The sequence below is a fragment of the Prinia subflava genome, chromosome 2, assembly GCF_021018805.1.
Source record: "Prinia subflava isolate CZ2003 ecotype Zambia chromosome 2, Cam_Psub_1.2, whole genome shotgun sequence".
Taxonomy (NCBI): Eukaryota; Metazoa; Chordata; class Aves; order Passeriformes; family Cisticolidae; genus Prinia; species Prinia subflava.
This window is the reverse complement of record NC_086248.1, coordinates 91,542,699-91,569,995: the sequence shown is the minus strand read 5'-3', so window position 1 is coordinate 91,569,995 and position 27,297 is coordinate 91,542,699. Positions and strand designations below refer to the sequence as shown.

Here is a 27,297-nt window from a genome sequence, read left to right as displayed (position 1 = left end):
GACCACAAACTTACATTAAAAAAAACTACAGTAATGTTTTCTGCGAGAGCTGTAATACATTTTTTGTTCAACAACCTCCTTGGAGAAGCGAGCATCTTTACCAAAACCAGAGACAGATTGTTCTAAGCTTTCCTAACATAATAGCTGTTTTCCTGTTTTCCAAGCATTTAGTTTTCTTAACATAATTGCTGGAAATTTAAGATACATGTCTCATAAAAGTCTGATGAAAGTTGAAGCAACTGGTATTTTGATGTTGATGCCAAATCAGTATGTTCTGTTCTGTTGGAACCACTGCATTAGAAATCAGTGTAACATTAAATGTAACCTCTGAGTGCAAGAACAAGAATTTATGGTATCAGACATTTACTATTTCCACTTTTCCTCTGGCATTGCTCAAGGAGCTTTCATTGTTATGAATACGCATTCAAGAGTTTGCTCACAAAAGAAATGCCTATTTATCATCAGATTTAAGGATCTCCATTTTCCTAGCACATTATGTACAAGAAACACACCAAAACAAGATGTGAGGCAAAAGTCAATCTGCTCCTACTGTATATGAAATTATCAACTACTTGTCAACCAGCTCAGTGACATGTCATTTGTCCTTAACCATGACACTCCCTTTTAATTGCTTTTTGGTTCTGCTTGTATTATGCTTTTATTTCAGTGGCAGTAAATCAAAAAGATGACCATCGTTTCTTCAATGCGTTCATAGTCTTAAAACCACAATTTCATCTAGTCTAAATGCCTGTCTAAAGTCCATGACCTTACAGAACAATATCTCTGCTTTTAATAAATTATTCTCAAATGCATGCTAAAAAATTACAGTGTCACTTCTTTTGAACTTAATTCTAACAATGAAAAAGAGATGTGATATGCACTTAGGTGATTCTAAACTGAATCTCAGAAAAGGCAATGTTGATATTTCATCATTCTTAATATTTTATTAAGAAATTTTGAAATTAAGGAAAACCATCCTATTTTCCTACTGTAGACTCATTCATCCATAAATCTGCACTCTTCTAAAATTTTGACATGCAAGTCTCACAGAGACCCTTCAAATATAAAAGGTGTCTCCAAATCTGAGGAAACACTGAACCTGAAGTCAAATGGCTCAGTTTTCATGTTCCAAGTAACTGCACTTTGTTTCCCTTTCTGTTTTCTCTTTTCATACATGCATTTCTCTTTCCTCTAATTTTTTAAAAACTTTCTTTATCCCCATGCCTGTGTTCCTTTATCCCCCCCTTCAAATAAAATCTTTACTTACAGCACATGAATGATGATTATGGCACTGCCTTCCTTAAGAAGCACAGTAGTATATGAAAATCAAAATAATTAAATATACTTCTAGCAGGCACACAACATGTAAAGCATCTATGTGATCATATTGCTGCCAGATTCAGTTTTTCTTTTTTCCTTCTCACCCACTCCATTAAAAAGTGTATTGTTGCTTTGGCTGATTTAAGGCAATCCAAATAGGAACCCACATAATAACAACATACAGCAACATAGACTGAACCATGAAATTAAAAAATAATGGAGGAGTACAAGACATCTACAATTGTTTCTACTTGCCTGCAGACATACCAGGTTATGCCAATTATGGAGGTATTTTGCAGTTTTATACATCAAGGAGGGCAGAGGTATTAACACAAACCCCCCTTCAATCATAAGATCAGATCCTAAGACTCCAGGAGCTAAGTACTCATCTATCCTAGCTCTGATCTCTCGTTAAACTCTGCTCCCAGGAATGCACAACTACTGATTTCAAAGAGGTCTCAGGAATTCACAATTATCTAGTAATTAACACACGGCAAGCCTGCTTGTACGATTGGGACCTTTGTGCATAGGAGAAGGGAATACTTTTTTCACACTGACTTGCCACACGTGGACAAGGACACTTCAGACATCAGTCAGTGCTTAGCAAACCAACTTTATTTTTAAACATTCTCTACAAAATAAAAAGATTCTTTCAAGAACATGCTTGCTCTAGGTGTTTTATTTAAGGTCAGTTCCCACATGTGTACTAGAAATAGAAGATATTTCAAACTGGTATTTTTTCTGAAGTAAATGAAGATTTATTTTCTTGGTACTCTATATTTCCTGGTAGAAGGAACACTGAAGTTATCACTGACAAAGAATAAAGTGGCTATTTTTCATTCCCTTCGTCCAAGCACTAGAAAAATCAAACCACAAGTTATATTAGACTGCATAAAAATAGAACATAATTTTACTTTTGTGAAACCAAAATAATTTGGCTTATGTATCACTTTTTAATCCAATAAGTTGAAACAAATCTGGAAGTAAGAATGTACCATTCATCTTTCTAATGTATCAATGTTACTAAGTGTTAATCTACACTCTAAATTTATGAAATATTAATCTATGGCTGCTTCTTTGACTTTATAATCTATCTTTCTGAATACAGTCCTTAGTAGCATTTTATTCTAGTTGTCTTGAACATGCTGAGCTATATTTGCAACAATGGCAGTATGATGACTGTATAAAATCTGCAGACTCCTGCACAGTCCCAGCTAGCCAGGTCAGCTCTGAACTAATACATGATTGCAGTTCCTAGAAAGTTTACAGAAGATATGTCAAAGAACAAATGGAGCACACTAGAATCCATACCGTGTTCTGGTATACAAAATTCAGAAAACAATTCTGAATTAAGTAACATTTGTAGAATTCACTGAGTAAGGCTAATAAGAAGACTACTATCAGTATTCTACAATTACAAATGAAACCTGTCAAGTTTAGATATATTTTTAAATTTTAAGAAGTAGGATTAGAGCATTAAAGGATATTTTCCATATCTCTTTTCCTGCCCTAATTTTATTAAAGGTCTTTGATTCTCCATGCAATAAAAGACTCACATATGCCACGGAAACAACACTTCTAAAGCAGATGCCCTAGTAAATGTGCATCCAAAGGGTACCCCAAAAGAGAACAACCTTGATTATACAATCTTTGTCATCATCTACTTTCTGAATTCTTCGCAACTTTTTTACTGCTTCATACAAGGGGCTCAGAACATGACAATATTCTATGGCTGCGAAGACCTTCCACTAGGTAAGCCAATTAGTTACATCTACAAGGAAAACTTTCTTTTTGGTGTAGATTTTTTTCATTTATGTTAATTTTTGCTTGAATATGTATTTATTTGGCCTATTCATGAATCAGGTCTTGGGAAATTTGTTGTAAAAACACCAACTCAAACAGTGGTGCATAATTGTGGAATAAAACTAATTCTAAAACTGTTTTTTTTTTTAATCACAGTAAGTTAAACCTACTTGAACAACAACAGAAGTAAAATGCAAGCAAGTACTTAAAATTTCTATTCCCTTACAATTCCAGAGTTCTTTTTTTTTGTATGGAAGACAGTGGTCTTCCACATACAAAGGAGTAGATTTTTTTTCTCCTTTAACTAGATGAGATTTTTTCTAGCATGTCTTCTGTCATCTCCATCATTAAATCCTTACCATCAAACACCTTCAAAAGTTAACTTTTGCAAAATTAATTGAATTAACTGAAAGTCAATCTAGAGATGCAAACTCCTCAAATAATTTCAGCAGAAACCAACTTCACGCACCTGTACCGTGACGACGTTTTTGCCTGCTTTAAAAATACAAGAGTCTGTATTTCCATCAGACTGATACAACCTACTTCACAGAGCTTTCATTCAGCACCAGCATTTATTGTCACAGGCATTATTATCCAGTATTTACAGTGCTTGAACTGTCAAGAACAAGTCAGAAGTACCGAGCCATCGAGACACCAACCTTGTGGGCAGGGTGCAGCAGCCATCGGCCGTCAGCCTGACTTGGGTTTCATAGCTATCCAGGGGGCAAACAACTTGCTGAACAGGAGGACATTCCACTGTGCTGCAATCCACACTGAACACTACAGAGGAAGGGAAGAAGAACATTTCTTTTATTCATGCTTTCGAAGCTTTCTGCGAATTACTTCCTCATAAGGAACCACCTATGCATCAGCCTTCTGAGTCACAAAACCTGTCCAGTGAATGCATGCTTGCTAGGTAACATTACAAAAAGTCTCCCTTTCTCTTTAAGATTCATTTTTTTAAATTATAAGGAAGCAACTGAACTGATATTAGTTAATAAAATAATTTACGTAAGTTAGACAGGCAACCCTATACAATCATTACAACTGTGAATATGGAAGTGCCCTAGTTATGAAGACTATATATTCCCCACAGCTTTTAAAACAGTAAACCATTCACTGTTGAATTTTTAAAAAGGGATACAATATACATATATGTGTATATTTATGTGTATATACACACACAGACTACATATATAGCTGTATAGATATATATCCACATATCTATATATCTGCACATATACTATAGATACATATATAGATAGTTATATATAGACATATGCGTACAGCACATTTTAAAAGACTATTTTATTAGGTTGTCTTGTTTGTATATTTACATATGGCAAAAATGAAATGCAAATTAACAAATCTTTCCTCATTAGTGAGATGAAGAACTCTACTTAACGAGAAAGACTGACTGACAGTTTTTAGAAAGCAACAAATGTCTAGAAATGCAAAAGAAAAAAACCCAAACCAGGCTAAATAAATATTTAATGTTCTAACGTACTCAGGAAAGCTGAAACACATCTTTCTCTTTTTTTGGTACTAAATCTTCCAGGTAACAAACACTACCAGCTCAGGTAATGTGTATCTGCTATGCCTTTTCATAATTATACTAAGAAACTGCAGAATAAAACAGGTTTCCCGCTCAAAGAAAATTAGCTTCTTTTGGACTGATCAAGCAGCATGAACAGAATGTTACCAGACTGCAAATTATGGAGTACGATATCCGTGATTACTGATTAAACGTCACTGCAACATTGACACTATCACAGTGGCTGACTGAACTACTAAAGCAGCTTGACAATGCTACCCACACTTCTTGCAAGAGCTCACAGCCCTCAAAGGGCCATTTTTTTTCCAAGCTTGATCCTCAGTGGTACATAGCAATAACTGACTCTGTCATCACGAGACATCAGTCTCAGAATTTCATCTGCTCTGCATATCTCCATTGCAGTGGTTACAGTGCAATAGCACATGGCTCACTAATACTGAAAAGCAGCCCTGTCTGTAATTTTTAATCATGTACAAACTTCAAAAGCATTACAAACAACCCCCAAGTTAAGACTATGCAAATAGATTTTTTTAATCTTTATTATTACATAATTAGATAATCATAAAACAGCTGAGGTAGGACAGGACCTTTTAGAGGTTTCCAAGCCAGGCCATGTAGATCTGTCCACCCAGGATTATACCCAGGTGCTTTTTCAGTATCTGCATGGACGGAGACTCCACTACCTCTCTGGGAAAACTTCGTCAATGCCCAGTCACCCTCTGTTGCAGTGGGCAGTGGTGGTCAGTGAAACCTCCTGAAAAGGACACACCTGGTTGCACAGGCCCGTCTGCAACCACCTAGTGATTTCAGCTCAGCCTAGTGATTTCAGCTCAGCCTAGTGATTTCAGCTCAGCCTAGTGATTTCAGCTCAGCCTAGTGATTTCAGCTCAGCCTAGTGATTTCAGCTCAGCCTAGTGATTTCAGCTCAGCCTAGTGATTTCAGCTCAGTTGTGAGCTGAACCCTCAGGGCGATGCGAAAGGAGAGATGGGGTCTTTGTCTGGAGGTTCCTCAGAGCCTTTATTCTGCTGCTTCCTCAAAGGGGTCCAGTGGTGAAGACCCAGAGAACCAGCAAGAGCATGAACTTATATAGGTAAGCCAGGGGGCGGGGTTACACAGCTTGGCCAATCGGGTGGAGGATTGAGAAATGAACCAATCAGAGGGAGGATCAAAAATAGACCGATCAGGTAGGGTAAAAAGGAGGCAGGAGGGAAAGAACCAATCAGGGGAAGGATTGAAAATGGTCCAATTGGGTAAGGTAAAAACCAGAAAGTCGGAAAACAATCAATGAGGGACAACAGATTAACATATGAGCCACAAAGCCTCATGGCGGTGACACACGTGGTCACCACAAGGGTGAGAGCAGTCCCCTAGGGTTACTCTCTCAGGGGAGCTAACACAATTCTGAAGCCTAGGGGCTTAGGGGCTGCTCTCTCTTCAAGAGAGAGTATCTGCATTAGTAACTGGTCCACTGGCCTCCACAACCCTTTTTGTGCAAAGTGCTTCCTGATGTTCAGAGCAAACCTCCTGTGTCTCTTTATGTGCTTCTCTCCTCTCTGGTCCTATGACTGGGCACCACTGAAAAGAACCTGGCTCTGTTTTTACACGCCCTTCAGGTATTCATATGCATTGATGAGATCTTCCCTGAGCCTTCTCTTCTCCAGGTGGAACAGTCCCATCTCTCTCAGTTTCCTCACAGGAGAGAGGTGAAGAGAGATAAGAAATGAAAAATATTTGAAAAAGGAAAAGAAGTTCCTATTTGCTTTCAGATTTAAACAAGTTTCTCAAACTGGAAAAAGTATTGACATAAACTTATAGCTAAGCTGAAAATATTCAGAGGCTACAGAACAGCCTGTAATTGGATTCTTCATTTAAAAGGTATCTCCCAGATTGGCTGCAGTACTCTTCTGAAAAATAAGACTGCAAACATTTGCCATTGACTGTTTAATTTTCTTTTCACATCCTACTGTGACTCCAATAACTAACATGTGTACATTTCATGAACAGTTTATTATAAACTGTTGTTATATATCTTATTCTAAACTAACTGTTTTTGTTTATCATAGAAACTTAAAGCTTTAAATACAGTTTGACAAATCTATGGTTTCAGGAACTCATAAATATGTTCCAATTTACTATCAGTGAAGATTCACCCAATCAACCTTTGCTTAAAAGTCTTCAAGAATTTTCTCATGTACTGAATTTGCATATAGAAGCGTCTGAGAGTCACCACTTTTCCACAAGAATGTAGCAGAAACCCTGCCACAGTTGCAGGCCCTGACATATCTGCAGTAATGTGCTACCTCCTGTGTAGACTACAAAACCAAAGGTTTTAAAACCACTAATGAAACCAGGTGACTAAAACTTTCTAGGAGAGTAAGCTAACAAAGTATATTCAGTGTGTTAAATTTCACCTTTACATATTTCAATTAATTAAACGGCTGGCTTTTCAACTAAAACAATGTACAGTTCAGGGCAAGATCTAAATAAATACCTACGCATCTAACGGTGAAGGAGCAAGTCAGTATTTGCATTTCTGATGAAACAGTGGCTCAGTACAGGTTAAGGTTTCAAAAGCTGCAAAGTTCTGAGGGTTCAGTACAAGGATACACAGTCTGCTTTTACAGCATGGAAGAATACATGACATCCTCTTCTTTCAGTTCAGATGCATTTCAACTGGTTCCTCATGAACAATGCAACACAATGGTAGTCACATTGTCTGCCATGGGAGAAGTAGAAAGGAAATATCTCTCCATGGCAAGGCATCATCCTTTTTACATTCCATGACACTTCAGAACATATTACATACAACCACAGCACTCCCAGACCTTCAATACAGCTGTATCACTGCCTCAATCACTTACTTAACTGCCCTATCCCAGATATTTCCCAACACGGATCTCTACATTTGCCGATTTTTCCCCCTCCCTCACCTTCACTGACAACTTAAAAGCCATTTCTCCAGCTCCATTAGAAATGCATCTGTAATTCTTCCTCACTTTTTTTGTCCAATCCTTTCCCACTCCTATCTCAAGTTCCGTCAACGTAAGCTTTTAACAGATTATCCAATAAAACAATGTAAGTACTTTTCTGTAAGTAACAGAGGATAAAAGGAAAACATTATAGAATTCTATTTCTCTGAGCTGTGTATAAAAACTTGATTTTGCTGACCCTTGTCCTTAGTGCAAGATGGTATGAGCTCCAGACCTGATTTTCAATGCTGAAGCTGTATCAGGGTGGAGCACAAGCTACTTCCCTGTGCCTCATTAAACATTACCTACTACATTATGCTGCTGATCTCAGACTTTCCATCAAGCCCACTGCACAGAATTCCCCAAAGAAGTAAGGCAAACAATAACATTTTCTTTTCAGTCAAGTTTAAACCAATATTTGGTACAGGAAAAAATAAGTAATTTTCAGGCCATGCTGGAGATGAGTGAATGAAATCTCTGCCAAAAAGACTTCTGAAAAAATAACAAATGAGTGGTCTTTTCAACACAGGTTACACGTCTATCATGGCAGACATTTCCCAATGCTTTCCCAAAGATGTCAGAAACTAAAAGATGACACTCTCCATTGCACCATATACAACAACAAAAATTATCAAAAAAGGTACAACAAACTTGGACAACTGCCAGAGTAAACTATTTAGCTTGTTATATTCAGAAGTGACAGCTAGAGTTCCTTTCAACTTCAGCAAAATATATTTTAATTTAGATTTTAACTCAAATTCTTTAAATAAACAAACATGATTTTAAAAACGTCCTTGTTTATAGTGGTTTAGCACATACGTTCCCACAAATCTTGTTTTAGGTTATTTTTATTTTTGCTATTAGAACATTATGCAGTTCCATTTGAGATTGCTCATTCAAACTATCTTTAAGAGAAAAAAAATTTTGAAAATACATTTTGAGAAATGCAATCCTCAGCTTAAAACTATATTCAATCCACATAGACTAAATTCTCTACTTGTGAATGGACAGTTACACACATCTTGTAGGAATAAAACAGGTTGCTTATGGAACCAAACTAGGGTTATCTCATCTCTGAGCTTTGCAACCACAGTAAAAAAATGAGCATGATGCATTTGTTCTTGTTGCAGCAGTCCTCTTGTTAGAGGGCAGAAATGAGCCAAGACAAAGACTTCTTGTTTGTCACAGAATGAAAAGGGTCCTGGTTTATTCCTCTTTACAGCTCAGCCATCCTGATTCCAAGTCTTCACTGACTCCAGCTGCAGCAAGCTCCTGCTGCAGGATTCCCTTGCAGCCTCTGACTGCTGGTTATTTCCCACTAACCTATGACTGAATGTATCAGTTTGCATATTCTGACTGCAGGCTTTTACCTGGCTAGACTGTGACTGCAGGTTCCAACAACAGGCTGTGACTGCAGACCCAGACTGACCTCACAGCAGTGATTCTCTCTTCCCAGGATCCTTCGTCTTCGTGATCCCCATGTTCATAGTCCTCTATGCGAAATCCCTCACCAGCTAACCCCCTCCCTTTTATCACACTTATTGGATATAACTGTGACTCATCAGGGTAAGGCTGTACTGGGTAATTAACAGAGCTGTTACTTATCAGGGATAAGGTCACCTGTATTCCCTTCTCCTACAGTTCTCAGTAGGTGCCACAACTGTGATGAGATGCTTGGTGGAGCAAGAACATTTAAAGCAATTAAACTGGAGGTTAAGAGATATGTGTGACTAAGCTACTAAGTTTCTTCAGTATTCGTTTTAACTGAGTACCAATGCCTTCAACTGTATTCCTAAAGTAAAAGGGGCAGAAGAGGAAGCGGATCTCAAAATGAAATACATTATTTTTATTCCAGCATTTAGTGTTAAGGAAACGCTTTCTATTTTCCTTTCACTAACTCCACTGTGCCAAACACAGCACTTGAACACAGGCAGGTCTCAGCTGAAGGCTCCCAACTCAAATGCTGCAGTAAACCAGGGAGCAGTGATTTTTTTTTTCAGGAACAAAAATAAACACAATTTATGCTTTAATTACACGAGCACTTTATCTTGGCATAAAGTAGCACTGCTGTCATAGAAAGTAGTCCTCCCAGCTTTATTTCCACTAGAAAGCCCTTGCTGGTGCAAAACCTCTATTGAGGCTGGTTAGGCAGACATGGAGGTGCAGGAAGAGTGTTTTGGAAGCATTACTCACAGGATTTAAGTTTTTAGGTCTGTGGCACATAATGGAAAAATAGTTTTCTCTGTTCAATGCCGTAACTCCATAGACCTGTTGACAAGTTTACTTCCTGTAAAGCTGATGACATCAGCCCCACAAAAGTCTCTGCATGAACACCAACCTCCCAGGCTTTACTCTGCCCTTTACTCATATTTTTCTAGCAACATGGCATTTCAGTAGTAATTCACATAGGTCAGTTCCTCTCTAACTCTTCTTGCCTACAATTCTTCAGGATACCAAGTCAGACTCCGAAGATGCAGTGTTTATTACCAGGTGTGCTGGTTTTGCATTGATTGATATTCAGTGAGGAGAGAAGCCACCCACGGAAGTGATTTTTTTAAGAAACGCTGTGACAAAACCAATCAGTGACTAGTTTTGAATACTGACATCTTGCTAAACCACTAGGAAGCTGGACACGTCTCTGTGCACACACATTAAAAATCAATAAACCCCGGGAGAGGCTCTCTTTCCCTCCAGCCTGGGAAGCGGTAACGGCACAGGCGGGGCTGGCCCCGCTGCACCCCGTGGCCCCTGGGCCTGGCGCAGCTCCTGCTGAGATCCTAGCGGATTCTCCCCCACAGGAGCAGCGCTGCAGCCGTGCAGAGAAGTGGAATTGAATGCAGCTAAATCCCCCAAGGTCCCGGCACAGCCCCAACATGGCCTGAGTCTACCACAGATTGACCGTCATGATCTCTGCAGGCCTCGGGTGAGATATTAGCTCTTTCCTTGCACAGATGAAGCTTGCAAAGAATTGAATCCTCTCTGAGTGAGAGAAAAGGACAGAGTGAAGACACGTATATAGACAATATGAAGACATCAAGGTCAGTGAAGGAGGAGTCAAGTCTGAGATGACAGGAGAATGAGAAGATCCCTAGTCTTGGGCTGAAATTCTTTTGTAAAGCCATGGTGATGGACTGTAATATACTCAAATATCCCTTTAAGTTGTGGAAGACGTATGGGGAGATGAAGAGAGTTCAAACTGCAGATATGAGCAAAGGCATTTGTGTTAAAGCAAATAAATGTTGAATTAGGTGTTTTCTTATGAGAAGTTTGAACAGAGAGAGAGATGAGATGAAGACCTGCCCTCAGGAAGAGAAGAAGACCTCTGTTCCCAGACATAAAAATTATCACAGACAGAGATGAAAAGAACCTTTGCTTTTGAACTGCTCATCTTTAAAATGGTACCCCACGAATTTACATGGCCCATAATGCAGCTGTGGAAAAGCTGCATAATATGGGAGGGACTTCAGAAATGCAGATTCCAGGCAGCAGCTATTTGTGGGAATTGAAGCCATAAGAGAACTGTTTTTCTTGTGGAGAAGTTTCCATGGCATAGAAAAAGAGACTTCTTTCTCTAAAAGAACTGATGAAAGGCTATTTTTAGAGGTGGTAAACTGACCTAATTTCTAAGTTTTGTCTCTGCACGTCATCAATGAGAAAGTAAAGGAGCTGGTGGCGCAGAAAAAGTGTTTTAAAGATTTTATTCTTTTTCTTATTGAATTTTTTTCCCCTCTTATAGTTTTGTTAATAAAGCTTTCTCTATACCCTTTAAAGTTTGAACCTGCTTTGTTTTTCCTCCTAATCCTATCTCACAGCAGAAAAAAAGTAAATAATTCTAGTGGGCACTCAACCCTCCACAACAGGTCTCTCCATTTCTAACCCCCATTTGCAGAGCTCTACGCTTCCCTTAAATCCTGCTAGTTTCTTTCCTTTCCCCATCTTTTCAAAGCCCCTGCTCTTCCACCCTCCTAACACACACCTTCATTTTTCTAGTCCCATGTACTTATTACTTATCTTAAAACTCTCTACAGCAAAAAAATACAAATCACTTCAGAAAACAATACAGAGTTACATAAATTCACTAATGTGATAGAGAATCACATTTAATTCGAAGATTCTGTAAAACTAACAAGTTGAAAACAGCTTTCAAGATGTAATTTCCATGGGGAAGTCTGGATGGACTTATTTGACAACTACAAGATGGAAATCCAAATAATACTTGGGTGGACAAGATCAGAGCTAAAATTTCTTTTGAAAATGATAAATGATCCAAAGTCAGCAAGACAAAATTCAGTAAAGGCATAATTGAAGTATATAGGAGGAATTAAAATGTACAAATAAATGTTCAGTAGCAGACATACTACAGAAAGATCCTGACATCACAGCAGTTCACCAACTAGAAATACCTCTTGCAGAACAGTTAAAATCTTATTTTAAGTTTTGCATGAGAAACAGAAGGCAATTATTCTAAAGTATTTAGTGCTGATGAAGACTCTCCCAAAATATTAGTCTGCTTTTGGATACCACATATTAAAGTGTGGACTAACTGAAAAAAACTTATAGAAGGGAAACATAATCAGGGAGGAGTCTGAAAAGACCATGTCACAAGAAATTACAGCTAATTCTAGATGAAAGAAGCTCATGGTTTACAAAATGTTCCAGAGCAAAAATTTCTAGTAAAGACTTGTTCACCAACTACTCAGGACAGGGTACAAAAAAGTTTGCTTATATTTCCATACAGATTTGCACTGAATATTAGGAAAAAAACACAAAGAGAAGCGCTAGAAGATAGAAAGACTGTACAGTCTTCTGTGGAAGATTTAAGAAAATGTTAAACAAGCATAGGAAAGGCACAGTTTAAGTACACTTGAAACTGTTTGCATATAATGTTTTGGATTATATAATTTTATATGCTCGCTTTCAGTCCTCCGTTTTGACTATTTATCTTGCCAAAGCCTGGATCCAAGAGTGAATTACATCTTCCACTTCACTTGGAATAATAAATCACAAGGAAGGGTGATTTGTGTTCTCATGAAATGGAAGATGAGTAAATATTGAAAATGTTGTACAGTTTTTTCGTATGCCCCTCCATAATCTTTTTGCTCTGCAATTTCCAAGGGTCAACACTTCATCATCTAGAGAAATCTTAAAGCAGAAATCCTAATTCCCTGTCCATGCACAATGTATTTCTACTATGAAAAACCTCTGTATAATCTAATCAATATATAAAGTATGCCACTTGCACTAGTAGCATTTACAGAAATGCAATATTCTCACTAGGTGCTGCTCAGTTTAAATTACTGTCTAAAGAAAAAAGCAAGTAAAAATTACAATAATATTTTTATCTTTTTTTTAATGGGTATTGCCTACATATAATAATTAATTTTCAAGAATAATCAGAAAAAATTAGAGGCTCTATAGGCCTTATTGGATGCAATTATATAGACTATTTTGCTTGTCAGACAGAAAAAATTGAAAAATGGGAAAAGAAATTGTATCTACTTTTACCTGGCTTGCATTCATAGAGATCACAGCATTCCCCTGGCTTTCCTGATGCCTTAGAAACCAATATATTCAAATAGCCAGGCTGGCAAACCTTCCTCAAGCAGCCTGCAGGATTACACACACAGCGGCTTGGGAGTGGGCAGCATTCACCAGGAGGTGCATAGCCTTCAATCAAGATGGAATCTTCTGGACATCGAGGAGAAAACTGGACCTCACAGCGGGCCTTGGAGCAATCAGGCTTCTCTTCTGAAAGGGAGAGAAAAATCATCATGCCATAAGTGTCAATAAAACACTGAAGTTGTAAAGATAAACTCAGATAAGCTCCCTCTCTTCAAAGCAATAAAAAAGGAAACAGCTGCTTATGAACTGATCAGCAAAATTTATCAAATACCCTTTAAAAACTACAGTATTTGCAAAATGCTAGGTGTCTTACAAAATCTTTTACGAAATTTCTAATTCAGAGCCTCAAGTAGAGCTGTGAACTTAAATTCGGCCAGGATGTTGAGAAACAACTTGCTATATCATGTCACCCCTGATGTTCACACCTATTCCTTCAGTTTCCTAAGAGCTTCCATTATGGACTGATTTAAATGGATTGATTTATTAATCTGAACTGAGTTCTCACATATTCAAAAAGCAAGTTAAATGTTCAACAGCTAGCATATTTGAATACATTAGCAGAAGAGGATTTTTCCTGTACACACTTCCAATATTCACATTACAAGTGTTGTTCCTACATACTTCACCAGCTTGAATACTAAGAGATAAGAGGTTTGACTATGGTCCTGATCCCTATGCATCCCTTCTAACTCAGGATATTCTGTGATTCCTTCATGTACTATGTTTTTTCTTACAACCATCAAAGACTATTAACCTAAACGTGCTATGAGATAGCATTATAGCTCTTTTCTTACAGTTAAAAATCCTACTATTTTCATCTATCTTTAAAACAGCTTTGACTAGATATGTATTTTGCCTAAAACTTTAAATAATATTTTTAAGACCAATGTTTTTTTCAAACCTACCCTTATGTTTAGATTCTTATCTGCTTTATTAAACACATTGTTCAGACAGAACATTACTAGTTACATAGGTTCTCTGCAGAGAGCTCTATAAATAATAGATAACACAGTAGTTTCAGTATTTTACTGATAGCCTTTAGTTTATGGATATAATAAAAGGCTTGACATTCTAGCTTTCAAAATTATTTTCATTTTCTGCTGCATGTTTGCCCAACATGCACAGAGAAGCGATTGAACTGTTTCAGTAGCAGCCTTTAAAGCACATACTCATGAGAGGCTCTTGACAGACCACTTGTACTCATGATGATCCTTAAATTCCCGCTGTTCATTACTTTATGTGCCCTAGCATTATGCATCCCAATTTTTTAAGACTAATAGATAATCCCATTCTCATGCAATCTCTCTCATGGAAATATTTTGAATTATGAAAATTTTTTAAAGCTGACCTGCTCTTTTTCACTTGACAGCATTTACACACATACATGTATCTATATGAAGATAAGCATTTCCTTAAGGACTGCTTAGATAACTCAATACAAATAAAATTTGAGCAATGCAATTGGTCAAATACAATAAAAACTATTTTTGACCAATTTGGTTAACTTTCCCAAAGGAAAGGTTTGTCATAAATGCACATCAAACTGTTTGAATTCAGACTATTCAGGACTCTAGATGTATAATTTTTGAAGACCAATGCAAAGTCTACTACTGGAGTTTTGGTAAGATCACCTAGCAATGATATGAAAACAAGGACATCACTATCAACATGTAAGAAGCATCACAAGCAATAGAAGACAGAAATTTAAAATGGAGAACCATGACAAGTATTTTTTATGAAATATTCATTCAGTATTTTTGATAGTCTTATCCACATTAGAATATTATGTTCAATGTAGTTAAAGGTTACAGACTCTGACAGGACTCTTACATAAAGCCAGCATTATTTTCAGAGGAAATAATTTAAACCCAACTACCACCTTGCAAAGACACGCTTACATTTTAATACCAGGGAATGTAACACCACTAAGGTATTTATAAACCAAAGGTTTTCTTAATCCAATGTCACTATTACTTTGTACTTCACAGTCCCAAAAAATAAACAAACACACAAAGCTCTACTAATAACTCCTTATTAATAGTCATGCAAATATTGTGCTTCCAAATTACATCTCAAACGATGTACATGCTGAAACATTCCCTTTCCAATACACAAATGCAACTGAGCAACAGAAAGGTCAAATATATTCACGCAAGCTGGATCATCCAATAGACAATTATCTTTCAGCTTCCCAAACTCTAGCCCACAGCACAGTCAAAAGCAGGTTAAGAAACGTTTTGCAGACCATGTCACGATTTGTTTCTTGATTTAGATGTTGCTTTCCTTTATGGAAAGCAGCTACTGACTAAAACAATATGTGGTCAGCAGTATATAAAGTGTTTCCTTGAACATAATTGTTATCTAAAACATGAAAATCCAGCAGCTCCAGGTATAGCATTACTAAATGCTACTTAAAGCTTTAATCATGCCAGTGTAATTGCTTTCCACGTCCAGAATTCACTGCAATGTAAGAAGATGGGAGTTCAGTTTTACTGCATTTCAGTAAAATTTCCTCATTTTGACACCAAGTTTGGATAAAAGACATTATTTCTAAGCAACCATTCAGAAAAGTTTCAAGGTTTTTCTTCTTGTTATCTCATCAAATGACAAAATCTCTATCCACAGAGATTCATTACACTAAACTAGTTCTACCTTTTCATTACTTCTTCAAAGAATGCATCAAAATTTAATCTGTTCTCAAAATAAATTACAAACATTAATACAGCCATAAATGTCACAGCTTTAACAGAATTCCTGATTTAATTCCAATTGATACAGTTATTTAAGATTTCATCAAACAAGAACTGTTTAATAGCTTTTTTTTCCTTTATTAACAAACACTTCTACCCCTTACAAAAGGAACATTAAAAAAACCGTGTAAGAACAAAATAACTAAAAATACACCAACAGCCTTAAGACAGAAAACAGAGTAATACCAAGCTGCATTCCACAAAAAAACCCTCAGAAATCACTCACCAGGGCTATTTCTGCTACTTTGCCCCTTTTACACAACATACAGACTGCTTCAAAGCAGCTTCTCAACAGACCAAAGTGGATTCACAAGAGCCTACTGCGTCTCTGTCAAACAGACACATACACTACAAAGCACCAACCTGTCCTCTGGATGTTTTAAGCCACTGCCTATTACACAAATCATGTTCTTCCTTGCCAATCTATTCACAGTCAAACAATGCATCAGGGCTTAAACTCCATTTTGATAATAAAGAGAATATAAACAAATATGATGTGTGTCCAGAAACAGGAGAACTTCATTTTTCAAAGCACTGTGGTGAACTTAAAGAATTAGGCTTTTCAGGAAAGTGAGAACTATGGATGTGACTATATATATATGATTCACAATGAAAAAAAGTTAGTACAGCAAATATATACATATTCCTGAATAATAGGGCATCTTAACAAACAGATTACTCAGCAAGATACATGTGTCACATTGTTCTCATTCATAGTGCAAATTCCTTCTCAAGAAGAATTTTATACAACCCTAAGTGGATGCAGAGACAGTAAAATTGCTATAGCATAAAACTTAATCGCATTTCAGTATGTCCTTAAAAAAATACTCCTACCATTAATAAGGAAAACAATCATTTTTCAGGGATGCATCCATCAAGCTTTCCATAGAAGTTCGAACAGACAACCAACAACTCACTAAGAAAAAAACATAGTTGGCTGCAAGTGCTGCCTTTATGTTCAAAAAAGCAGCATTTCAAATAGCCACACAAGGAACTGAAAATATTGGTTGGTTTTCTGATGAGGTTTCTCTGTGGGACATGTTCTCTTTATAGGCTTTCATCAAACACCACCGAAGCTTGGAGCATTCTGGTATCCCTGACATCTCAGCAGCCTGAGCCAACAAAGAATCTCTACAGAGATAAAGCAAGAGTCTGGATCAATCAAGCTTTAGCAAACTATCTACTCCGAGGCAGACAATTTTCTTAAGAAATTCAGAAATGTAGCTAGAAATACAACACTCTTATAAACTGAACACAATCCAAACAGGAAAACTAACATTTTGATGAATTCCAAACAAGACTTCTATCCTTGGAAACAAACTTAATCCCTACTCCAAAAGGCAACTCCAGAGACAATTTCAAATAAAGGTCTTCAGTTTACCAGTGACAGTGTTATGTTTAGATATAAATTACTACTGGTATAAGTTTTTCATTTCAAGATAAACTTTACTTTCTGTAGGTCTGAAGGTTCAGGCTTACTTGTGCTTTGCTATGAGCCTGCAAGAAGGACTTGCTGTTATTGAGCACATGAGAGAGTACACCCTACAATTATTAACAATAACCTAAGTTACAATGTATAATTGAAAAATAATAGCTAAATAAGATACAATGCACTGTGTGCGTTATTATTAAAACAGGCATCATTCACTTAAAAAGTTAGGATGTCTCAAAAAAAGTTTCTTATTGTCATCTCAGAAGTGCACAGGAAGGTTGAGCATCTCAGAAGATGAGCTATAACAACATTCAAACTGACCTTTCATTGCAACCACAGCATATTTGTTATAAAGTACATGAAGGGGAGGAGAACAACCTTCAAAGCATAGAATAATATACATAATAAATCAAGATATGGATTTGGGTTTTTTTTTTCAATTAACTTTAGAAAGTGACTGTCATAAAACAACAGCCATAGACCCAGAACTTTGTCACACAGCTTCTCCATATCAAAAGCTACAATGTATTTTTAAAATTATACTTCTCATGACCGTACAAAGTTATTAGGGGGAAATGGAGGTACAATACCAAGTTACTGAAGCACTTATGCTACAACCAATGCTTTCTTTGAGAGAAGGCAGCTTCTTTACCTTCCTGAAAGGTTTATGCAATACTCAAACTGGGTACTAGTTAGATATGTTTTTATTAAGACAGTCACTGAATACAGCAGGAAAAAATCTCAGGCATTTTTCATTTCTTTAGGTAAAGTACAGCAGTTGTAACAAAAACCAACCAACCCAAACCACCCTCCAACCCTCCCCATCTTTGTAAATACCCAAGCAGCATGGAAATAAAAATAGCCTAGGAAAAATTAAATGCTTTGCTTTCACCTCTGTATCAAATTCTTTTCCTTCATTATGTTTGCATGCTCTGCTTTGACATGCAGAGAAAGTCCATGCCAAGTTTATTTAATAAGAAAAGCAGAACAGTCAAAACATTGGTTAGTACAGTGAAAGGATCTTAGGGCATGATCTGGTGTGGGAGAAAAAGAGGAGAAAAGCCCTGATGGGGATGGGAGGGTCTTCTCATTCTTCAGGTGAAACGGAACAGATCCATGCTTCTCAGGAAACCATTTCAGGGAGGAATTTTTATCATTTTGTCAGAACTTCATGTGATGCTCTTACTCAGTTACCATAGAAACGAGGGCAGAATGTTTTACTGGAGGAGATGGCTGAAGAGAAATTGGTATTTCTCAGGTCCAAGTGTTTCCATTGAGATATTTAAATAGTTCAACAGTTGATTCTTTAAAATCAAATTTTCAATACATATGCATATAGATATACAAAGATGTGTATATATACAGAGATGGAGGGAATATATATATATTTTTCTGTTAGATCCATACAGAGAATAAAAAGAACTTTGAAATAGCAAGCTTCATATTTCATTTTTCTGAGAAGTTCAGAATAGGATATAGTTTATAATGATGAACACTTTGCATGACTAAACAAAGCAGTGTACTACAGTTGGCACACATGCTTAAAGGCACGTGCTCAGTTTTGCATTTTTGTTTCACTGTAAACCATTTTTTGTGAAATCTAGGCTAAAACACAGTCATTTTTATTGCATAGTCTTACAGTCATCATTGAGATACATTACAAACAATAGGCATACTGTACTGTAATACAGTGGCAGGAAGGAAATATTAAAAGGATTAGGGATAAACAAGAAAAATGATTACCCAGCTGAAGCAGTCAGACAGACAGGGATCGATACTGGAATGCAAAATACCCAAAAGGATTTTCAAGAATCAAAAGAGCAGTTATAGTAGATTAAAAAATGAGATTAACTTACACATACAATATGCACAGTACTGTATACGGATGAACTGCTACAAATAAAAAAAGGAACTAGAGCCTGACCTTTTACCTAAAATTGAACTTTATTTAAAATCCGTTCTACTTTCTAAATGAGTCTTGCTACACTTCCCAGCATTCTGGTGCTCCACATTTTATGTACTACACAGTGGGGCAATCTGTCTTACCCACATTATAGCCTAATCTTCTCCTAATATAACAACTTGGAACTAACCTGGGTTAAAAAAAAGTCACACAAAAGGACAGTCACAGATCCCGGTTTTAAGAGAAATGCATTCATGGATACACATCTTTGCAACACGGTATTCACTACAGATTTGCCAAAGCTTTTCCATTTTGAGGACCAAATAACCAGAAAAAGGCTTCTATCACTCGAGACAGCTACAGTCAAGGAAGACAATAATCCCCTTTGGGTAGATAGCAAAGCTATTACAACTTCGTAATTTCATTTCCTGAACTACTTTCTTTTCCTGTACTGGAAATATTAAAAAGAAAGGTGGTAATTCAAAACAAACAAATAGACTCCAAAAAACCCGGTACCAGAGTCACAAACAATCCTGACCTCAAACTGATGTCTTCCAAAGAAAGAGTTAACAGACTCAATGAGGATCTGTCAAATACCTGCATCTCAATGGAAATGCAAGATCTTTAAAACCAATAGTGTTTGTGGCTTGCATTTGGGTTGCATTTGGGTTCAGACCCAAATGTTGCAGCTGGGTTTGGGTTGCATTTGGGTTCAGACCTCCCAGCTCACAGCATTCCTCTGTTATGCTTAGAAAAAAATCAGGTCTTGAAAACTCAAAAGAAATTTTACTTTTCCTCGATTTCATTCAAAACCTGCTTTCAACAAATATGTATTAGCTTGACACCAACAAGTGAGTGCAAATCAATAATGGATGAGATTAGCTGACAGAAATGAAAGAGTGAGTCCAGTCCACTGCACAGAACACGGGAAGCTGTGCCATCCCTAGGACAGGATCCATTTCTACTGCTAACTGCACAGCTTCCAATAGAAATAAAGCACCTTTAAACTTCAGTAGTGAAAATCCTTCAGAAGTTAGTTGGAGCAATGAACAGATGGCTCTAGTCAGATTTACAGCTGTGTTGCCTCTATTGTAAAATAACATTTTAAAAGGTTTTCAATATTGTCACGGCTGGAATAACATGGTACATTGTAATTTCTTTACATAAGAGAGCCTATTATCCTGGATGAATGGTACTACTACTATTGCTCAGTCTTTATATTGGCATATCAACTGAAATTTTCAAAGAAAGAATATGTAAACAGTAATGAGATGGTCTCACCTACAGAGTTAGGACTTTGAAGAATGCCAGATCATTCTGGGAATAAACCAAAAATGGAAACACTAGATTTATAACTAGTATAAATTGCATATACTTTGATGACTTACAAAAATGTACACCAGTAGCACAAAAGTGTACATCAGGTTTACATAAAGCAGAAAGTATTATTTATTACAACAACATATTCAGCTGCAAAACCAAAGGTAATGTTGAATGAGTACCAAAATAATGATAAAGCACAACTATTTGGAACAATTCTGCCTAATGCAGCTTAAGAAGCTTAAGAAAACAATATGAGCCTAGCTGATATCTGGAGAAATAATCACAAGTATTCACTGAAGGAGAAGCACTGTAATGCACAGTTTGATGTGATGAGGAGAAAGGGATTTGAATTTGAGGACACACTCATATATATATATATATATATATATATATATATGAGTGTATACCTCCCAATGGACACACCTCTGGAGGCAGCTCAGGATGTAAGGAGCACCCAACAATTTACCACATAATCACACCCAGAATAAAGTCTCCAATTACTCTGCTTCTTACTCAAAGTCTAAAAACATAAGCAGAACAAGGACTTAGAAAACACTTGCATTCACAATAAATGCAAATTATAATGAAAATACATACATGAATTTACAAAGAATAAGAATTCACATATGTATGAAGCTAGCAACTGAGACTGAACAGCAGGAAGGGCAATCCATTTGCTAGAGCTTATTAACAAAAGCTACAGAGTTGTAAACATTAACTTAGAAATGAGGGGTTTGATATTCAAAGAAATGTAATTTTTGTTGTTAGCGAAATTGAATCAACTCCGGTCTGCCCCTTGGTGCCTTGCTTTGTTAATACAAATAAATTTAAGGTATGTGATTTCTTTTGGTTCACTCTGATAATTGCTGATGTTAAAAAGCCCCACCAAAACCCACAAATGCAAGCCCACGCATGGTAAAAGAAGAACCTAAATGCTTACGACACTTCTGGCAAGTAAACTCCAGTATGCAAACTAGTTTTCCCAGTTATTACCTTCAAAGAACCTCTGTCTCTTACCAGCTTAACCTCTGTATGTTTATTAGAGGCTTAACTACGTGTTTCTAAAATTCCTTCACAAAACCACTCAAGATGCATAATATTAGGAAAATAAACCCTGTTCAACATTTTGGTCTTTTTACAACGTAAGATACTGCAGTAGTCAGAAACTACAAAGAGAAGCATGGTTTCCTTCTTTTAGGCAAATAAAGTGATTGCTTTCAATGGAGAAGGCCAATGCCATTTCAAGACATTTTCACACTCCAACTTCTATGAACTCTTGACCTGTCTGAGTTAGCGTCTTCCTAAGCCCTTCAAAACAACCTCTCTAATTTAGAATTTAAACACATTCTTATTGTACAAGATTTTCCATACAACCAGAGATCTTCCCGAATTCTTGCTTTTTTTCCTTTATTTCTTCTTTTACATTAATATTTCTGTTGTTTGTCTCCCCAGCATGAGTTTTGATGGCAACTAACTGTTCCTTTGTTACTCATCAGTTACCAATCCTGCATCATTATTGAACAACATTTCCATGCATTATTTAGGACAAGAGAAAAAACCTCTACCTATAATAAGAAATATGACAGCAAAGCAAAAATAAGCCATTATAATTTTAGGGAAAATCTATACTGACAGAGATAATTCTGATGCAGAAATTCTTGGTGTCTTGCAGTGAAGAAATTCTACAAACTCTTTACAACATTTACAAATAGAAGAGAATTTGTCAACCCGAGGAATTTAAACATCTCAGTCCTCCAGAAAAAGTAGATATTGATTCTTACCAGATATATTTTTGCTGAGAAATGACACTAAACAACACTCTAGTTAAGAGCATTTCACTGAACACAGAAATGGTGGATATTTCACATAAAACATTATCTTTTCTCCAAAGGCGAAGTCTTCTAATAAACTGCCATATATGACACTTAAAATGCAAAATGCAAAAATAAGTGGCTTATCAGAAGACTCCAATGCAAAAGAAGTTAAAGGACTCTGTTCTTGGGTCCCTATACTGAAGGCAACTTTCTCATATTCCATATAAAAATTTGATTAAATAAATATAATAGAAACTGTACTTTCTTGACTCGAGAGAACATTTGCACTAGGCAAAATAAAATTAAATAAAACATCTAAAAATCATGCAAGGAATTCCAATGAATTCCGAGCTCTTGCTTGCAATACCTGTTTTCAGTGCTAGTTTGAATGTGTTTCTGTATTTTTACAACTGTCATTCACACAAATAAAAAAGGAAAAACAAAATATCTATTGGGAAAAAAGCAACAAGACAAAAAAAGCACAAGAAATTTCAATTTTATTCTAAGATGCAGACAGCTTAAGCTTGAGAAGACAGCTAATGTTTGACCAAAGGTTTTTGAAAACTGTTTGGAAAAATGAACAGACACCTGGAAATTTGAGAATCATCTTACTCATCTTGCTTTCAAACGACACCAATATCCTAACCAGAAATATCTACACATTTGAGGGGTGGTGGTGGGTGGCATGTGTGCAACACATGCCTTCACACACAGTAAGACCACAAGGAATCACAGTACGAGGAGTTTGTTCTGCTCTGCAGTACTGCTGCACAAAATGTATGAAGCCAGATTACTTTTAAGACAAACTGAGAATCACCAATATCCACAGTCTTTATTCCTCAGATCTTCACTAAACAGGTGCCTGCACAGAACTATACAGGACTATTTATGTACATAAATAAAATATTTGATGATACGAATTAAATGCATCTTCAAGTCCACCATTAAATGCTACTAGATATCACCACCCTCTTGCAGCATCCCTTATTTTACCTTAAAGCAGCAACATCCCACAGAGGGAATTAAATCTCAAAACTACAAAAAAGCAGAAATTCAGAGTTTACATAGTACTGAGCGTCTGTTAAGACGAGTACAAGTATTTTGCTGACTTCAGTAGCCATTAAACTTGGACCCCTCTGTTTCAAACTGGATGAAAGCCAACACCTTGTATTACAAACAAAAGACAGCAAGTCTGGAAAAAGACCAACAAGCCTATGCCAAATATATAGAAATAATCTCTCAGATCCAGAATGCTGTTGGCTGCAATGTTCTTTAATTAGATTCAGTTTCTGATCTCATTTGAAGCATACAGTTGTGTATTAACTGCCTGGAGAGTTTTTTCCCAAGAGCAGCTTAAAGGGAAAAAGATCTAGAGGATTGCAAGCATGGCAATCTGGGGTTTTTTTCCCAGGTGTATTTGTTTAATTTTTTTTATTTTTATTTTTAATCATAACTACCAAAAAGTATCACAAATAATCCTCAGACATTTTTTCTGATTCTTCATGCTCTGCTTTCTTACTCTGTCTTCTTCATTGACCTTTCCTCTTAAGTTATCCACTTGTTGTTTGTCCTCTTTAAAGCAAATCTCAAATACTATTTACTTCACATCTTTTCTGAACTGTCTTTCCTATTATACATCTCCATCAGTACAACACACAGCAACGTACTTGTTTTGTGTAAAAATCTACCTTAATACAAAATATTACTTTCACTTAAGCGCTAAGGAAAAGCATATTTGTGGCATTTTGCACAGCAATTTCAATGACACAACTGCAAAAGAACCAACTAGGCAATTCAGATGTAGAAGCTTTAGATTAGCATAGTCTCTTAGGGCAGTTCAGCTAAGCCTTGAATGCAGATCAAATTTACAAGCACTAAAATGCAGGTTACATAGCACTGTGGAACATGGAAGAGTTACTACCACCAAACTGCAGATCCAGTTGCCCTTCCAAAGTGAAGCAAATAAGTATGATATCCAGCAAGATCCCCATGATGGCACCCATTGCACAAATTTGGGATTCAGTCACATCCAAAGCCATTCCATTTTTAAATCGAACCCAGAACAGTGCACAGCCCAGGAGACAATGAGTGTACATTAATCTGATGTATAAAGGTTTCCAGCAGACATTACAGTGTATGTAGTTCCGTGACCAGAGACAAAGCAATTTATTAATAAATTGGTCAAGTATGAAGATGGCACATTATCCACAGAAGTTATTAGCAGCTTTAAAACAGTCAAGAGACACCAATGTTGTATTTGGTGAGGACAGACTCCTTGGAAAAACTCTATGAGTGGGAAGACAGCAAATGGAATTTTGAACAACATCCACTGAGTGTCCCAAGGAAGGGATGAGCTCTGTACACTCTCATGCTACAATGACAGTGGATTCTACCTCACAAACACACCCTGGGAGGCAACGTGAGCAGCAAGACAGAATTTTAATTGAAAGCTATTGTGAACAAAAATGAAAGTTCTGTGTGCGTGAAATAGACTAATGAAAATAGAAGAAAGAAGTTGAGGTTACTAGCAAACATTAAGAATGTTTTTTTCTCAAAAGATGCAGTGACCCTTACAACCATGATACTGCACTGATCCTATAAACTCACACAATACATTCAAGAAATCCCAAAGCTGCAAATTTATTCCTTCATACAGGCCAAGTATTGCAGAAGTGAGCAAAGCCTGAGCAGTGCTAACCAGGAAAGCCTGTTGACATTCAACAAGGTAACAGCAGAAAGCAAAAGCCACCAAAAACTTTATCAAATACCACAACCACTGATGCTTACACATCTCAAAGCTGAGATTTCATTCTTTCCCCCTATTTGGCTGGAAAAAGACAGCAGAGAGAATAAAATCTAGTATCACATGATGAGGTATCACGCATGTCACTTAAGATATCTCACCCACAGTACACCTCACTGAACAGCAGTCCTCACAGTAAAGCAGCAGCAACAGAAATGAATGACAAAAAATGAAAAAATCAGGTCTTTAGTTAAAGCAGTTGTAGATGCTAATTGCTAATAAAGGCAATATTAATAAGGTAAGCTTTAAAGGAGACTTTTAATAAGCACAACTCAAAATTCATCTTTTTTCAACAAAAAGAATAAGGTCAAAACATACCACAGAGTATTACTGCTGCTAATCAAATAATTCTGCTCTAATCTTTCATTCAATCTATGCAATGAATGCACTTTCTCAACACAGAATAAGTACTTGCTTTCATGGAACTCTGGATCAAGACTTACTAACATTTATCCGAAGTCTCTGGGATATAACCAAGCAGGAAAGGCAAGATTAAGTATTACTAATATATCAATAGCAGCAAAATAAGATGCAACAATGTCAATTTTGTCACCTGCATGCCTTGTAAAACATGCCTTCAGAATCTCACCAGCATAAAAAAAAAGAATTATTAAAATACAATGGAAGAAATTTAGAAATTTTATTTCAAATTTCTTACTACTTGCATACCCTCCCCATGCACTATGACCTATAAATGCCTTAGGTGAATGCTTAAAAAGAAACAAAGCTAAGTTGAATAAATCTCTTGCACTTAACCTCACACTTGACCTACTAATGTTCTATAAAGCAGGATTTTAATTATCACCTTTAATAAACTGGTCTTCTCCCACTTCACATTATTTTCTTTAATTATGCTATAGATTTCAAGACACTTTAAAATATATTTAAACACCAACTATTTCAGAAAAAAAATGTTAAAAAATAAAAATTAAGCTGAGTAAATGTCAAGTTCAGCTACAATTTCTATTATGCCACAAAAAGAAGCAACACTTGGATCACATAAGAGTGGACAGTACAAGCTTAAATAACCTGTAAATGCACTGTTTAAGAAATGTTGTAAGACTGTCTTACAAAATGAATTATTTATGCAGCAAGATTTAAGAACAAACATTCTGTTAGCATAAATTGCCTGAGCTGCTTGACGTAGAAATGACTTATAACTACTTGTGTGGATTCCTACTGTCTCTTGTCCTGTGCATTACAACATGATAAGATCACAGACTTAAAAAACCCCAAACAACAAAACCCCACAAAACCATTCTCTACACCCCAACAAAACAGCAAACAAAAAACCCCACCCAAAGCCAAATTTTAAAAAATGCACCACAAAAAGAGAAGAAAATCAACAAAAACATGACCAAAGGAATAGAAACACTTCTATAACAACGAAGTAGCCAAACCAAGGGACATCTAACAAAAATAGAAAGGATACACCAATTGACAAAGTTCAGAAGACTTAGGACCAAATTTCAGGACCACATTTAACTGAATTGAGTTAATAACTCCTGGTTTCAGTAAATTCAGACAAGCTATTTTGATTGTTTCACTCCCCAATTTACCATCCTTTTTGGCAACACAAGTTCTTTACAAGCACAGGGGAACTTGTTCTGCATGTGATATCATGCTTTGTGCAACACATGATCCTTTTTTCAGTCAAGATTCTTAGGTGCTACAAAAAACCACACCATTTTAACCAAACAAAATCCCAACTCTTTAGTATGTATCTGAAAATGTTTTACAACTGCTAAAAATTCTGAGTATTCAAGAAAAAATGGACAAGTTCTTCTTCAATAGAAAAATCACATCTGAGTTGTCATCCCTGACTAGACTCAGTTGGAAAAAAAGTAATACAGATACATATTCACTAGTCAGTCACTGGCAAGTAGTTGTGAATTGGTGTCTTGCAAAGAAACTTCAGTTCACTCAGTTCTCAGTAGGCAAAATTCAGTCTAAACCAAAGCATGATGTACCCATTTCTCTTCTTTAACATAACCATTATGCC

At 36.5% G+C, this 27,297-nt stretch overlaps 1 protein-coding gene across 3 annotated transcripts in view; it reads right to left on the bottom strand.

Annotated features, from left to right (window-relative positions):
* Positions 1 to 27,297, bottom strand: part of CRIM1 (cysteine rich transmembrane BMP regulator 1) — a 177,236-nt gene that overhangs the window by 81,145 nt on the left and 68,794 nt on the right. The window contains exons 3-4 of one of the 3 annotated variants that reach the window (XM_063391002.1): positions 13,154 to 13,396; positions 3,783 to 3,903 (exon numbers count right to left, since the gene is read on the bottom strand). The exons of 1 other annotated variant lie outside the window; for it this stretch is intronic. In XM_063391002.1, the coding sequence (XP_063247072.1) occupies positions 3,783 to 3,903; positions 13,154 to 13,396 (364 nt within the window). The remainder of the gene's footprint in view (positions 1 to 3,782; positions 3,904 to 13,153; positions 13,397 to 27,297) is intronic. One more of the 3 variants, XM_063391003.1, reaches the window with a different exon arrangement.